Source organism: Misgurnus anguillicaudatus, unplaced genomic scaffold (assembly GCF_027580225.2).
Source record: "Misgurnus anguillicaudatus unplaced genomic scaffold, ASM2758022v2 HiC_scaffold_28, whole genome shotgun sequence".
Classification (NCBI taxonomy): domain Eukaryota; kingdom Metazoa; phylum Chordata; class Actinopteri; order Cypriniformes; family Cobitidae; genus Misgurnus; species Misgurnus anguillicaudatus.
The window spans coordinates 7,938,300-7,955,684 of NW_027395278.1; the positions used below are offsets into that span (position 1 = coordinate 7,938,300).

Below are 17,385 nucleotides of genomic sequence, written 5' to 3' on the forward strand. Positions count from 1 at the left end.
GCTGTGTGTTCATTTTTGACTCTTAGTGTTTCCACCTTGGTAACTGTTTGCTATTTGAGCCTAAGCTGTGCTGACTTGAGTGAACAGTATTGAATGCCAGTGCTTTCCACATGACCACATAGTGTAAGCACTGAGAAATGTAGGGATTTGTGTGGAGTTTTGAAGTAACAGTTCACCAATATTGACCCATGTGTTAAAGCAGGGGAGGAGTGTTTATAGTTCAGCAACATTATTGTGCTTCTTGAAAAATGGCGTTACGGTTTCAAAATTTTAGTTCAAAAGCCTGGTTATAGTGTTTTAGCAATCGAGAAAAACTGTAATGCGTATGATAATCAATAGTTAGGTTTGCCTCACAGTGACATGTAAATGATGCTATATCTTAGGTGGTAGGTCCTATGTAATAACTGTGTAAAAAGCAACACTTTATTTTACAGTCCTGTTTCCATGCAGTTACCATGGACATACTAGTGAATGTCCCCAGTAGTTAATGCATACGGTTATTTAATGCTTGTTTTAAAGGACAAAGATACTGAGTCTGAGTGCCAAAATGGCACATCAGTAATGTTTGTTCTTAGTTATCATATACGTATGGTATAAGTATAACTTACACTTGCCTGCAGGTACCACACACTTATTGTGTATATGCAGTTTGTAAGTACACTAGTGTTTCTCGTTAGTTACAGTATGCATACACCATATGTGCCGGTCATTAACTTACACTGGCCTACAGGTACCACACACTTATCATGTTTGTATATACAATTTGTAAGTACAGAAGTGTTTGATATTAGTTATCATATATGTACACTATAAATACCTGTCATTTACACTAACTTGTCTGTAAATACTAAATACTGTACATTTATTGTACATTTATTTGTAAGTACAGTAATGTTTCTTGTTAGTTACAGTATACCTACACTATAAGTATGTATATGTTATTACACAGTACTTACCTAGAGTTACATAATAACTACCAAGTATGTACTACTGGTAAGTACAGTAATGATACAACTTATTTACCATATATGTACAAGGTAAGTACACGTACTGTAAAATAAAGTGCAACCAACATGGTTAAGTATTGTCAGTGTAACCTGCATCACTTAGTGTTCTTGTTTCATGGTTTCTGTTTCTTGTATTTATGTTCATGGTTTGACCCCCTTGCGTCCTTGGTTGGGATTGTTTGGAGCCCTTTGAAACTGCATTGAAACTGCATTTTGGACCTTCAAACTGTTGGGGTGAATTGTTTGTTATATACAAATCATTGAGAAAAATCCTGAAATGTTTTCCTCAAAAAAAAAAGTTTTTGACTGATAAAAAACAAACTTCTTGGGTGACATGGGGATAAGTAAATTATCATGAAATGTGTAATCAATGAGGACTAATCCTTTAAGAATATTTGATTTAGATTAATTTCCATAATACATTTGTAATACATACATGACTAAATAAAGGGTTTCTTTGTCTGTCCTAAAGTGGATGAAGAGAGAATAAATCTCCTTATTTTTTTTGGTTGTAAAGCAGCCGGCAGCTCTCCCTACAGGGTAGCCCGGGGACAACTGAGGGAAAAGAGCTTGCTCAAGGGCATCACAGTCACAACCAGCCATGAGATTCGAAACAGTGACCTTCAGGTTACAAACCCGACTCCCTAAACTTTAGGCCACAAACACCCCTCTGTACAGTGCTTTACACAGTAATATGCCAGATTACCAAAAAAAAAATCAAAGATCAAAAAATGAGCCTTTATTGATATGGATTGGTCATATCTTTAAATCCGGCGCGTTTCGGCAAACAAGCCTTCGTCAGGGAGTAAACCAAAGAAAATGGATTTGGAACAGTCTCATGTTGACTTTAATAATGAACAGTTTCATGCTGACATTTCAAATGTAATGTGTCAATTGCAAGTGTAGACTTTGTTTACAGTAAATTTGATTCTTAGATATTTGAGATGAGACTGTCTTTTATACTGTGCAAAATCCTTCCAAATTCAAACGATCTGAACTCATCCATCCAGTTATGCTATAGTCTTTACAGTACATGTCAATATATGTTACTACTTTTAACAAATAGACAGGTTTATATGAAATGTTACTGAGAATTACATTAAGTCTGAGCTATGGAAGTTCAACCTCTGCAATAAAATGCTCCTCTGGGATCTGTCTTCCCTAACAATGAACACAGCAAGTACCAGGAAAGCACAAACCGAAACCAGGCTGAAGAACAGAAAATGCACACATTTGGACGCTGCCTGGGGTTTCAACCAGCAGTCCTCTGATAAACAACCTGGTCCCACTGGTACTTTTAACACTCCAGTGAATATGACTATCCGAATATGACACAGTTGGAATGGTTTGGAAGCCATTTCAGCACAATAAACAAATAAAAAACTAAAGAATGCAAAACCACAGGAAGTGTGTTATACATTATATAAAACCAGTAAAAAGATTGGAACATAGCTGTGGAACAATAATAACTTTAAAGATCCCTGTCATTATCAATTCTATTGCATTGTATTTTAACACTCCTGTAGCTGGATGGTAAATTGTTGCACTAGCAATGTTAAGGTCACGGGCTGGATTCCCAGGGAGCACAAATTGATGAACTGTATGCAGTAAAAGCCCTGCTAAGTTGCTTCAAGGGTTTACACAAAAGTACAACACCAGCAGGTTATCATAAGTGTAAATATACCCATATAACTAGAAATAGAAAGAAACAGTTTAAGAAAACAGTTTTTTAGAAAAGTGGGACAGCATTATAGCAGCAAAATACTTTATATTCCTAAAAGTACAGAAACATCATGCTTTTTCAATATATTAGAATATTAACATATGAAATACACAGGTTATTTGAATGTATGCTTCCTACAGTACATTTCATCAAATGAAGTAGTGTGTGGGGGTGGTTATTACTGTGAAATCACAGTATTACAGGTACTATAATATGCCACTTCAGTCAGCACTACATCACTGCGCTGAACAGAAAAATTGCATTTGACATTCAAGATTATGTGAATACCCGTGTTAAAACTATTAGCATGAAAGAGGTAAGGGATAAGGTTATGAGATAAGCTATGCTAATGTACTTTGACACCTCATTATTGAATTAAAACTTTATTTAACACTTTATCTGCTTTCACCTGCCATTGCACACATTAGATTTTTTATATCTGACAGCCTCTTACAGATACAGCCTCCATAAAAACTATGTTTAATTCAGTTAAATAATGAACATTGTGGAATCTTTGCATATGCATATATAGTCTTTGAAAATTGTATTTTTTGTTTTTGATAGTTTGCTCCACAAAAGGAAAATCTTGTGACCGTGGGCCTACTGTATATTATCCTGAGTTTGCATGGAGCTTAACATCAGCAGAGGATTCTTGGGCAAAGGACCAGCTTATGGAAAAGACAAAAGCAAATTCCCATGGGTGGGAGGAAGGTACAGTAACGCGATTTCTTTGTACACTGTAAACAATGTTGTGTCTGGAAATCTAAAAAATATGCTCAATGTGAAGCGCATTGAATCTGTTCTCTGAACCTGGCTACATTAGATTTATAAACCTAAAAGGTGTTTGATGCTAGATTATAGTATAATTAATCTTATCCTTACTTAATATACATCAACAACATTAAGAAATCAAATTCCTTAAAATTCTTCTTGCTTTTACACATGGTTCTGTTTGACTGAGGCCGAGCAAGTGGTTATAAAGCAATGAGCTGCATATATATATATATATATATATATATATATATATATATATATATATATATATATATATATATATATATATATATATATATATATATATATATATATATATATTATATATATATTAAATCATTGTTATTCTTATACAAAACCCTCCTTTACAGACTGTCCTTCAAAAATAACAACCTCATAGTTTATTTGTGCAAGCACCATATTACGACGAAAGGTTACGTGTAAGGGATTAGTGCCCTCTAGCGGCCAGCAGCTTATACCACCTGTGGTTACGTTTAGTTTTTGCCTTATACGTCAGATTGCGCATTTAATTTCATGAATTTGTAAATTTAGAAATGGTTTCATAAACATCTATGGTTTTTAAGATATTTTGGAGCATCTAACCCCACCCTTACCCTTAACCAACCAGTTCTCAACCATATAAAAAACAAGCAAGTAAAAGTACAGTCGCATGTATTTATTGCATAAATTGACAAAAAAAAAAACAATAGTATAAAAGTATTACAAACAATGTGCATTGCAAGCCTTACAAACTGAAGCCATACGATCACTTTATATGAACAAATCCATGAATGCAACGCACAGTCGAGAGCCAATAATGCTTCACAATCTCAGCTGACGTAATGATGCAATTCTATTTCACAATGAAAGATAGCGTGTCTTTGCTTCTTCTGGCGGCAGTTTTTAAATCATTGTACCCTCGATCTGATATCTACAGCGAAGTGTGATTAGTTTTGTGTCTTTATATAAATTAACATTTGACCCCAGTACACTTGGAATATATATATAAAAAATGTGACTGTTTTGTAATCTGTGTTTTATATAATTTGTTACATTTATATAGCGCTTTTTCTGCAGCACTCAAAGCACTTTACATATGGGGGGGATATAAGGGGGATTCTCCTCAACCACCACCAATGAATTAATTGGTATGTTATTTGCTCTATATGCCTGAATAGTGTAATGTGTATTAATTAAACATGGTGATTTAAATACAAACTCATACCAGTACATGTCATCATTTCAAAATTATACCCCAATATATATAATTTGAGTTCACCCCTGACATTTCTGCAACTATTTTAGTATATCTTCTCAAGGGACAATACTATAGGAATGAAATTTGGATATGTTTGCATGGACGGCTATAGTCTGAGCATTGACAATCTAACCTTCTGTTATGCAACCTGTAAAGCAATGTAGGCAGCACTCATACATTGTTTTTTAAAGCCAGCTTCTGCATCTGACGCACAGCACGAGGACTCAAATTCTTTGATCGACCCTTGCAACTCCTCTTCTGAGTAGAAATCAGTCTTTAAAAACCTCTGTATGAATCTGGCCACTGTACTGTAAATCAGTTTCAGGGTGTTACTGACGTCTTAAGGGCGATTTATAGTTGTGCGTAGTTTCTATGCCGTAGGCTATCCGTAGCCTGTGCGTAGCTCTGCGTAGCCTGACGCGCATCTCGCAAAATTTTTAACAGCGCGTCAGTTCTACGCGGACCGCAAGCGCTGTGATTGGTCAACCAGAACCCCTCCCGTCAGGTAAAAAAAACTGTGTCATAGGTATTTCCGTTTGCGACTGTGAAAACAATGAATGGCCAAGTTGAGGAGTGATTTAACTCAAACTGCAACAAAAGTCGCTGTTTATTTACATCCATCATTGCTTGTCTTCTCAAATTATACACAACAAGTTGCTGTTTCTTTTTCGTTTGTGGCTTAACTTGCAAAGCTTCTTCTTCTTTGGCGTTCGCGCTGCTACTGTGGTTACACGCGTGGTTACTGCCTAACAGCGGCCTGCGCGCGTGTTTGCACGTTGACGCGGACGACGACGCAAAAGTATAAATGAAAAGCGACGCGGAACCTATGCCGTCGCGGCTACGCCGTAGGACCTACGCACGACTATAACGGCCCCTTTAGCTTAGGCCATCTTTGTGAAGAGCAACAATTCTAATAATAAAATCCTTATAAAGTTATTTGCCATAAGGTCACATGTTCAACATCCAGTAGTTAGCATGAGAGAATTGTACTGAAAGCACCACATTTTAACTGCTCTTATACAAGATATGCAAATTTATATGGTCCTGTCAAGAATATAAAAACCTGAACATGAGGAATTGGACATGGCTTTGCATGGTTAAAAGACTATTATCACTTAGGATGTACTCACTTTTGTTGCCAGCTATTTTGACAATAATGGGTGTATGTTAAGTTATTTTCAGAGGACAGTAAATCTGTTAAAGATACTGCTAAACCAGTAGCATATTGACTAGGCTACTCAAAAATACATCCAAATTTAATTTATATAGAATTGTCCCTTAAGAAGATACTGTACATTTAAATGGTTGCCGATATGTAAGGGGTGTATTAAAGGCGGGTGCATGATCTCTGAAAGCTAATGTTTATATTTAAAATCACCTAAACAAGCACGCCCCTACGCCAATAAAATTTGGACCTTCTTTTGATAGACCCTCAAAAATCATGCACCCCGCCTTTAAGTTTTACTTGCTATTAGTAATTTTCTATTTTAAACCTAAAGCTGTGTTGAAAATAACATAGCATGCTTAAAATGTAGTACATTTCACATTTTAGAGTGCAGTAAAGCAGTTTTACATATATTTACATCTTCTGGATGATAAACAAAAGTAGTAAGTTATGAAAAGGTTTGGATTTATCAAGGCTTTTATTAACGCTCGCTGCCTGAAAAACATTTTACATAACTGCTTTTTATGCAATTCCTTACTTGATGAGTTGTAAATGCTTTACATTTACCAGAGAATAGATGGATTTATAGAAATGTGGTTTGGTGAAGTAGAGAACACAGGGGAAAACTTCACCCTGTATGAATCATGAATCTTTTCTTGTTCAGCAAGAAATAGCTATGTAGAATCAAAATGATGCAGAGAGGAGAGAATATAAGAGACAAATTGAAAGGTGAGAGAAAGTGGGGGCCTCATTAGATTGTCAGGTTGCAGGGAAGGTTGGAAAATACAAACTCTTCAGGCACAGCTCACTTTAAAGACAAATGCTGCAGTTCTGAACACTGTATAATGCTCTACTCCGTGCACTACTCTTGTTTTTATCACGCATACAACAGCACTGTAGGAATCATCACATTATGAAATTATCATATCCATGTTTACCAAAATCCATTGGTGGGCCGTGCATTTCACCGACCTGAATTAATCCATCTCATAATACTATCATTATGACGTCACTGCAATAAAAACACATCAACTGTTAAATTGCAAAGTAAAATATAAACTTCTGTATTTTACACCTTAAGGAATAACAGTAAAATTTTACTTTATTAAAAAAGAAACTACAAAATGAAACGCAGCAAATAATATACATGCAGAAACCCGTTTGAAATAGATTTTTTTTTTCAAAAAAAAAAAAAATTTGCATAAATAGTTCTTGAAAAAGCTTTACTGTGTTGAAGTATAACAAATTACTTTGTTGACAATATATTGTTTAAAGATCATGTAAAAATAGGAAAGTGATATTTTACAGAAAATTTACATTTTACAAATATTTACAAATATTATTTTCTTAAAAAATTAAAGGCATTAAACTTAACCTACGGATTATTTGTAAATAAAATCTATTCTCATTTCTTTCCTCAAAAAGAGTTTGATCACTCCGTTGTACGGGTTATCTGTGCGTTTTCTGTGGCCATGGAGGCTAATGCTTTAAGTCGAGATTATCCGGTAGTATTTCTGGCATAAGTTTAAATTTTTTTAAGGACTGTGTCCACTGCTCAATTTGACCGAAGCAGTGGACACATGAATTGACCCAGATTTTTCTGCTGAAGGAAATCAAGGATTTGGTCATAGCATACATTACAGTCAGTTCTGTTTTTAAGCCGGGACAGAACAAAAAGTGTTCCGTGACTGTGCTGGAGAACGCTGTATGCAGGATTTTTTTTTCAGTAGATTTGAAACGGCTAGGGATCAAGGAGGAAGAGAAACGTTAATTTCTAATGGTCTTGAAATCTGTTCTGTATCTGGCAGAGAATGTTGTCCAGAACAGTTCTGTGACGTTGGGGGTAGTATCCATAGAAATTGCCTTGTACTTGTCCCCTTCGTGCCCTTGGAGTGCAGTGGCTTCTTAGATCTCATCAAATCAGCACCTCTCTCGCTCAGTGTTGTCACAAAACTCCTGCACCCTTGCCATACAGAATTGTATGTCCAATGTTTTGTTCTGTAGTATTGCAAAAAGCACATCTGAATGCTCATCTGAATGCTCAAAAATTTGTAAAGCAAAAAACAAACCTCAAATCATCCAGACGTGCATTAAATCCATCAGCACAATGCACAGAATCCTTGTCATACTCATCATGATGTTCCAGGATGTGGTGAAACATTTGCTGGAGGTCGCCAGCAAATATTGTCCAGTAGTTGTGTGCGCTTAGGGGATCTAGAGAAAAATGCAGCCAGGCCATTTAGGTGAGCAAAAAAGATTTTGCATTCTTTTAGCTTTGATGCCCAGTGTGGCTCCAAACACCATGTCGATCAACTGCAAACAACAGACATTCCCAGCAATACAATTTGCAACGCTCCTCAGAGGCTGTAACCGTAGTTACTGATTTGAAAATGCTAATTTGAAAATTTTCTTAAAAAGTCCCCTTTGAAAATTGCTTTAAAAGGATGTCTGCGACCGCAACAACTTATTCTCCTCTGTCAGACATTATGAGTTCAAATACATTTATTTTTCATAATATATATGAAGAAATTTTCAAAATGCTATAAATCTATTGAATCAATATATAAATGTGCATTCATCATTTAGTTAACTAGTGGTATAAACTAAACATAAATGGTAAAAATAAACATCAATGACATTATTCAAAACACTTACTTTGTCAGAACACTGTCATTGCTGCTGTCTTCCTTAGGACGTCGTCGCTGAACTTTTTCTGACAGCGATCAGGCGTAAAATGTTTTGGTCCTGCTCGATTTTCATTGACTTGGCGTAAAATAATGGAAAGTTAATCATCCAATTAAATGATGCGAAACTGCTGATGTTATTGTAGACCTGATACTGTAGATGGCGCTGGTGACACCAACTCGAAATCTGATTGGTTAATGCAACGATTTCGTTGCCATTTATCTTAAGATGAAGGCACCCACACTGTTCGTTCTGCAGGCCTAGGCAGATTTCTTTGACCCTGGCAACACATGATGTCAGCCACTGGCTGAAATATGATTGGATACATGCTCTATCATAAATATACACTACTGGAAGCAGTGAGACCAAAAGAAAAGCTATGAAATAAAGACTATTATGGGATTCATTTTATACACATTCATGAAAAAATATATTAAAATGTAAATCAGTGATTCAAAGAAAAGCCTGTCTTTTAACACTTTTAAGTTCAGAAAAATAAATAACAAAAGAAACCATACAGCCAGAAAACTACCTCAGAAATGATCCAATTCTGGCTTTGCCAGTTTGATCGTACTGAAGATATGGGGTATTCATAGTAGTTAAACACTTTTCTCTCCCAGAGATTAATTAAAACTACACGCTTTAATGTAGACTACTGGTTTGTTTGTTTTTTACCCTGCCAGTCTATCTTGAATTTTTTTTTAATACATCATTAATTAAATATTATTGTAACATCTATTTGTTTCATGTTTTCATTTCATATTTGATTCATGTATTTCATTATTACCTTGATTATGTCATGCAGTTATTTTCTTTGTGTGTCCTGTTCTTATTGGTTCATTAGCTGCTTTCCCCCTGTAATCCCATTAAAATGCATAGGGAGTAGGAGATAGTGATGCCCACTTGCAAATTGCATGCTAGTCTAGTATAGTCTAGTCTATTTTCACTATAAGAAACTGCACTTCTTGTCTCCAGTGGATTTGTTTAAAAACTAAAATAATCTAGACAGTGGCTGTTTGCATTTGCTAGATTTTTGTAATCGGTGTAAAATACTGAAAAAATATAACACTGAATAAATTATATCGTACAAATTATATGGTAACAAACCATTATCATCCTAAAACTGAACTTTCATAAAATTTTGGCTGTGTTCACAGTGTCACTTTTCAGGATTGACAACCACGTTTATTTAATCTGCGTGCACACCGCCAGCAATGTCAGAGCTACATGATCTAATTAATTCTAATGGAAGCTTGGTGACTTCCAGTGACACAAGCGACAGTGATTACAATGTTACTGGGACAACTTGAAATTAGGATCGCCACCAAATTACCTCATTAAAAGAAACGTGCGACACAGCGAAAAAAGTTACTGGCTGTGTACAAGCAGCTTTACACGTGTGAGTCCTTTCACAATCTTCTATTACAGTTGCAGCTCTGATATTGTCTGTATGACCGAACGACCAAAATCAATCTCACATTAACTAAAATTACTAAAGCTTAGAAAAAAAATTGCAAAATTTTAATGCAACTGTTCCTGTTACTTTAAACCAATGCACTTTTGATAATATTTCATCAATGTGCTTGGTATAATAGTCCACAGCTCGTTAAGCAGGAAAACGCTGACATAAAGGCAACAACTGAAGTTAATGAGATGCTTGGAAAGGAACAGAAAGAGATGTTATGAGTTCCACTAAAATCTAAAGAACTCCAAAGAAACATGTTATTTAGAGTAAGTTACTGTGATCAATTTATAAAATGTAATGCGGGGTAATTGGGAAAACAATAATAATTTAATTTTGAAAACTTAGGATAATCATTTACACATGGATGCAGCATACAGTAATATTGTAATAACTGGCGTCAGAAATGACTCATCATATAATGCATTACATTGTTTATACTTTGATTGTATTACATTGTAATAATTTACTGAAATATTACAGTAACTTATTGTATGAACTACACTAAGGGTTTAGTGTTGTACATCAGCAAAAAAGCTTTGATGCACTTGTTTGGAAAGGAAATTTAAATATACAAGCCTAACCATTGCTGTCCTCTTTCACCAGTTACCAGGAAATGGATGTCTAGTGGATGATTGCGTTCATCCACCCTTTATATGTCTTTAGGCCTATGGGTTTATATGTGAAGTGAAAAAGAGGATGAAAAATTTGATGAATGCATGTGTGGAAATGCCAGAGCTATTTACCTTTCTATTGGTGGGTGAACTTGCATTCTTTAGGGATTTGTTGTACTACATGGCTGTCACTAGGAAGGGTTATGCAATGTGGGAAGAGAGTGATTTTTTTTTTGGGGGGGGGCTGTAATGCAGCAAGCCCAAGTAAGGTGGCTGTAATTGCGCATAGCTTGAGAGTATTTGTATATATGAGATGCACATTTTGGTCATTTTTTTACAAAGTAGATTATTTGTATAAATGTTATATCATACTGGATAAGACTCTTAAAAAGGCCCTATTTAAAACGAATAAAAAATATTATAAAATGGGCAGTTCTGGTTCTTCATTCTGATTGGTTGAAATGCGTTCTAAGCCGTGATAAAATACACCGGTAACCCCACGGTTCAGACCACATTACATAAGTTTCACTGCGCCACTGTTGCTGTGTACTGATTTATGAAAATAAACACACTATAGTCTTTAATCATACTTTTAATTTGTCTACAATTGCACAATTAATGGCGATATCCAGATAAATGTCAATAAATATTGTTGAGTCATCTTGTCGATAAAGAGAAAACGTTGTCTGAGGAGTTTATAACTCAAGTTCATTCGTCCGCTATTATCCACTGGGTGGCGATCTTACCCAACTTAAACACTGACGCATTCACTCAACGCTGGCTCTGAATCTGATCTCTTACAAAAGTTCTTCACAAAAATGGAATTATCTCCGCTTTTAGCTAAAAATATTCAGAGATGATAAGAGAACAAATGAAGGTAGGATGAAACTTTTTTTGTTTGTTTTTGTTTGAAAGCGGATGGTCTGTTCTTTCATTTGATATGTTATGTTTATTTAAAGAAGATAATTTTTCTGCAAGGCATTAAACTAAAACTGGATGGCAACTTAAAAAAAAAAAAAAAACGCTGACAGGGAAAGAGTTCAGCATGCTTACAAGCATATTTGATCATCACTTCAACAGTTGCACAATTTAAATGTTAATGTATAAATTAGATAAATGGTGATTTATAAAATAAACCATAAATACCCCTAAATAATATTTTCCTTGTGTCTTTGCTGCATCTGTGTTGGTTGGGAACTGTGCTCTGTTTCAGTCACACTTGATTCTGAGGAACTACTTTGTTTGGCGGAAGAGTAATATTTGTACTAATATAATTACAACTTATTTGTGTTTTATTTTATAAAATCCCGCTAACGTTATGCATATGAAGTAACCGTTTTATAAACGCAATAAACCCCTCCAAGCAGTGGAGTTACAGTGCATTTTATAACAGCTAAGGAGGTTTTAGGCACTTAGGAGTTCTGTCAAAATTACCCAATGCTGGGTTAAAAATGACCCAATGTTGGGTTGTTGTTATGCAACCATGGGGTATAATAACCAGCAGTTGGGTTAAAACAACCCAGCATTGGGTCAATTTGAACCCAGCCGTACTGTATGTTCTGTCCAGTATTTACCCAGTATTGGTAAAAAAAAATAACCCAGCCATTTTTAGTGTTGGATGAAGGATGTGAGATAAAAAAAGTACTGTGCTTATTTTTAGTTGTTGCTATAAAATATACTGAACAAGCTATGTTTCTCAAATGACTAATGCTATCATTTATCGCTACCTTTTCCTACTCAGAAACATTTTAACAATGTTTGGAATTGTTTTTTTCTGAGAGCATTTCATGCAATCAGGACTCAGTGTGTTTACACTTGTCAACTTCAAGTGGCTTCTGTTTTTGGATATCTGATAGGATCTGTTTTGATGCACAGTCTGCAGTAGAAAATAGCTCTGGTGCAAAATCAACAGGAAGTAACTATTTTCCGTCATGAGAAATGAGGAAGATAAGGAGGTTACAGATGATAGCATCAACACAATGCATTCTTGGGGCTGTTTACACTTGGTATAAAGATTTCATCATTTTCATTGATCGGATCACAAGTGGACGAGAGAGACAAATCACGTTTACACCTGGTATTTAAATCAGTCTCTTTTGTCCACTTTCGACCGCTTCTGTCCTGAATACTTTGAGGGGGTGGTCTGTTGAGACGGTGGGAGAGTCTCTCGCCGTCATTTTAATGCGAGCAGGAGTAATGACGAGTTTATATGGACGCGAACTAATATTATGTCGGAGTCCGCTGCTTGTGTTGTAAGTAAACATGCTACTTAGTGTTTTGTACATGTATATGTTAGAGCTTTCTCTGATATTTCAGCACAATTGATGAAATAAGATCGCACAACTTTCACACGCTTGCATGAGATCAGCCACTTTCGTTTTATCAATAAAAGGCTAAAAATAGCACTGTATACCGTGTGTTCGCGTCAGAAGTCGGAAAAGACGTAAAACATTGTTTTCAGTACCTCAGATTAGATAAATGGGTGGAGAGAAGGCGGTGTCCTGTGGCTGTTCGAAAATATTCAACCACATGTGCGTTTACACAACACAAGCAATCCGATCTAAAGTGTTTTCGACCACCTCTGCATGTGGTTGAAAGTGGTCGAAAGTGGACAAGCTCAAAACGTATTGAACACCGTTTACACCTGGCATTAACGTTGTCTACTTGTGATCCGACCGATGAAAACGCATGTTAATGCCAAGTGTAAACAGCCTCCTTGATTAGGTGAGGATCAATTAACATTCCACATTTACACTTATTTTTAAATGTGTATGTGGACAACATTTGGATACAGGTCACATGTTAAAAATATATAATATATATACAAAAATACAGCCACATACAGTGGCGGCTCCAGACAAATATGATCGGGGGGGCAATGGGGGGTCCTAGTCATTTCAAGGGGGGTCTCATGAAAACCAACAAAAAATACAGTGGACAAGGCTAATAATGGCATATTACTGCTACTTAACAACAAAAACAACACAGCATATGAACCACTTTGTTTTTATTAGTTAATCAATTCCAGTTAACAAACAATACGCTCAAACTATAACTGCCATAGCCATACCCATGACAGAAAACAAAATAGTATCTATTCTCATACTCTCTTTTGATTGCCCTACTTCTGTCCAGTTGAAGAAATTACTTTCTTACTTAATAATTTTGTCTTGTTTTCAGTAAAAATTAGAAAACTATTTTCTTAGGTCATTTTACTCATCAAGAAAGTACATTTTTATTTAAGAATTTTAAGATATTTTTTACTGAAAACAAGACAAAAATACTAAGTAAAAAAGTCGTTTTTTGCAGTGTGTAATTTACTCCTATTACTCTCCAGTGTCATCCTCTCATCTTCTCTCCTCCTATTCTCCAGTTTTTAAACCCTTCCTGGGTGAAGCACTTTTCTAAGTGACCACCAGATCCCTGCACACTGTGAAAAAAATGACGACATGCAAAACAAAAAGCCGCGTCTTTTGAGACAGAATATTCAAGCCACTGGTACTGTTTGAACCACGAGTAACTAAAACTCCTGGATGCTAGCTGTCCCTGCGATCCAAAAGAACGACGCGGGTATGCTTTAAGTTGAGGTTGTCTTGGTTTCTCGGCTGGGCCATGGCTTAAATCCCCCGTTAAATCCACTCTGCAGCCAGGATTCTCAACATCCGTGCCCGCTGTAGCGCTCGATGAGGCGCCATTTTTGTCTATCTGCTCACCTGTCTCCCCCGCCTCGGAGGCTGCGAGTTGCTCCTCCTCCAATTCCTCGTTGTCCTCTGTTTCTATAAGCAAGCACGGCTCTTCATCCACGGCAACGGGTATATTTTCAGTCCTTAAATTTCCGTCTGCTCTCATTTTTTTCTGAGGTATGACAAAGCGATCAATTTTCCGCTTGAAGCTAGCTTTAGCGTAGCAGCTCTAGCGGGCTCACAGCAGAATGCAATGACGCAGCGACGCAATGATGCAGCGACGTTCATGCGTCACAGTGCATCGCAGTGATTTTTATGTTTAGATATTTTTTATGTCGAAAAATATTATTCTTTATTATTGTTCTGCGTAGAGAAACATTTTTAAATATTTATCCCGGATATATATATATATATATATATTAAATCAGGAAGAGGGTGGGGGGTCAAATGGGGGGTCAAGGCGTTTTTTGGGCGGGTCTTAAGACCCCTCAAGACCCCCCTTGGCGCCGCCACTGGCCACATATACTAAATCAACCTTTCACATAAACCTGAAATCCTACATGCTGAAAAAGTATACCGTATATGAGCCCCATTCACTTCTATTTTCCTACTATGGAAGTGAATGGAACTCATGCAAGAACGGTTTGGTTACAAATATTCCTCAAAATATGTTCCTTCGTGATCAGATCAAAGAAATGTATACAAATGTATTCACACCGGCTGCGTGGCGTGTGCTTCTCAGCTGCGTGGCGTGTCCGTTTTTATTTAGGCTCCCATGTTAGCAGGTTTGACAGTTCACACCGCCTGCATGACACGCACGTCTCAGGCGCGGCTCGAGATGCACCGAAAACGCGTGCATGCTAGGAATAGGACCGACGCCTATTTTTCACGCCACACGCAAGCATCTTGGAAGCGTTTCCAGGCAAAATATATGTCACCTATAGCAACAGCAGCGCGTTAGCATCAGGCACACTTCTGGTATGTACAGAAACAGAAAACGCGATGCAGCCGTCACGCAACTGACATGCAACAAATATGCCACGCAGCCGGTGTGAATCGGCCCTAAGAGTGAGTAAATGATGACAGAATTTTCATTTTTGGGTGAAATATCCCTTTAAACACATGCAGCTAACATGAAGGATTATTTTACTCCATCCATTACAGGTACACTTTAAGGGTACCTTTCAAGGAGCCTTCAAAACAGGACAGACTTTGTCACATTGCTGTGACACATTCAGTCTTGGATGCAGCCTATAATTTGGGATGCAGTTTAGGAATAACGAGGGCAACTATCATTATAAATGCTCTAGCGAAAGATGTCTTGCCTTCCAGTAAAAATGCTCTGGGGCTGATGCTCTGTACAGACTCCCTTGTTTACGACAGTCCCTGCCATATGATGACTATTAGCATGGATTCGTTGCTCCTCCATGCTGTCCATGGAAGTTGTAAAGGAGATTAATGTTGTTAAATACTTACCAACTTTTTGCATCCAGGTTAGCCAAGGCAAACCTGCAAGTGATTTAGTGCTATTTATGCTTAAAGTGTATGTTGCAGGTTAACCACCACTGTCGATTAATGGGTACATAAATCACTCAAGATATGTGTATAATTTTTAAAATGTCTCAAAAATGGTCTTAAAGTCCACTTTTTTACGTTTTTGGTATTAACGGTTTTTTTAACGCAATTCTGCGATGACGTCACGTTGGGGAGAAGTGGAGAAAGACTCAGCCAGAGCCATAGAGATAGATGAGACATTTATTGCTGTTTAATACTTACGTATATAATTTGGAAATCATATATACATCGTAGGAAATATATAATGTGTTATACTGCAAAGTTACCTTGCTAATTATTATTTATGATATATGTGGAGATAAATAAAACTTCGCAAATCTGCTGATTTGATCCATTCATGTCCTGACCACCAGGCTAGAGATTTTTAAACATCCTTAATCCACACTTACTAGTCTATCAAATAATATCTCAAATATATTGTTTTGTGAAATAAAAGGATGCTTTGTTATATTGTTTATGCGATTATAACGAATCACACGATCATTTTATACGCAGCAGCAGTCAGCAGCTGCAGCACACTCGGATCCGACCGCATACATACTGTAATAAACAGGCGTTCGGCGGCTTTTTACATCACGACAGGCTAAGCCATTTGAGGAGGAACCGCTCATTGATCACCGTATTTTTATAAATCCTGTACATGTTTGGACCTGCCGAACAGGTTGAGCACTTTTATATACTTTATTGAGCAGAGAGGCTGCCTGCACAGTTTGACCAGCGGGCTGCGGGAACCGGCGCACATCACGCCGCCAGACGGTGTTGCTAATATAACTCGAAATGTATAACTATTATCAGATCGGCCCGGGAAAGTCCCGATTCTCTCGATTGCCATTCCGCTACTGGCTGTAAGAAAGTGAGTGCGTTTGGGTCGCTGGTCCCCGCGAACAGACGTGACGTGCTTCACTCACCTTCCAGGATTAGAGACATGCTGCCAAAACCGTTTGTGCTGAAGATCGCATAAAGTTACACCCATTTCAGGCAGGATCATGGACCCCCTCAAGCCAGCATGCACGAGTATGTTAATTGTTTGTTTACTTTCTACACGAAGATATGCTAACCTTATGCTATCTGGCTGTCTGCCTATCTCTCTATACTAGCCTATCCATCTGTCTGTCTGTCTGTCTGTCTATCTATCTGTCTGTCTATCTATCTGTCTATCTATCTTATCTATCTATGTATCTATCTATCTATCTATCTATCTATCTATCTATTTATCTATGTATGTATGTATGTATTTATCTATTATCTGCGCTATCAGAACTGTACTTTACTCGTCTTTCTATAGTCATTCTCAATGCTCTCAAGGCGGCTTTGGTCAATTCTCTCCCCAGCGTGACGTCATACAGTGCGTTGTGAGGGAAAGGAGAATCATTGCAAATTGCTGTACTTTTTCATACTTTTTCGGGTTTTGTGATACCCAACAACATAAAATACAATGG

General features: G+C 36.9%; 1 protein-coding gene across 1 annotated transcript in view; it reads left to right on the forward strand.

Moving 5' to 3' along the window:
• LOC141362609 (ALK tyrosine kinase receptor-like) overlaps window positions 1-17,385 on the forward strand; it is an 810,085-nt gene that overhangs the window by 333,738 nt on the left and 458,962 nt on the right. The window contains exon 3 of the mRNA XM_073864911.1: window positions 3,295-3,441. Coding sequence (XP_073721012.1) covers window positions 3,295-3,441 — 147 coding nt within the window. The remainder of the gene's footprint in view (window positions 1-3,294; window positions 3,442-17,385) is intronic.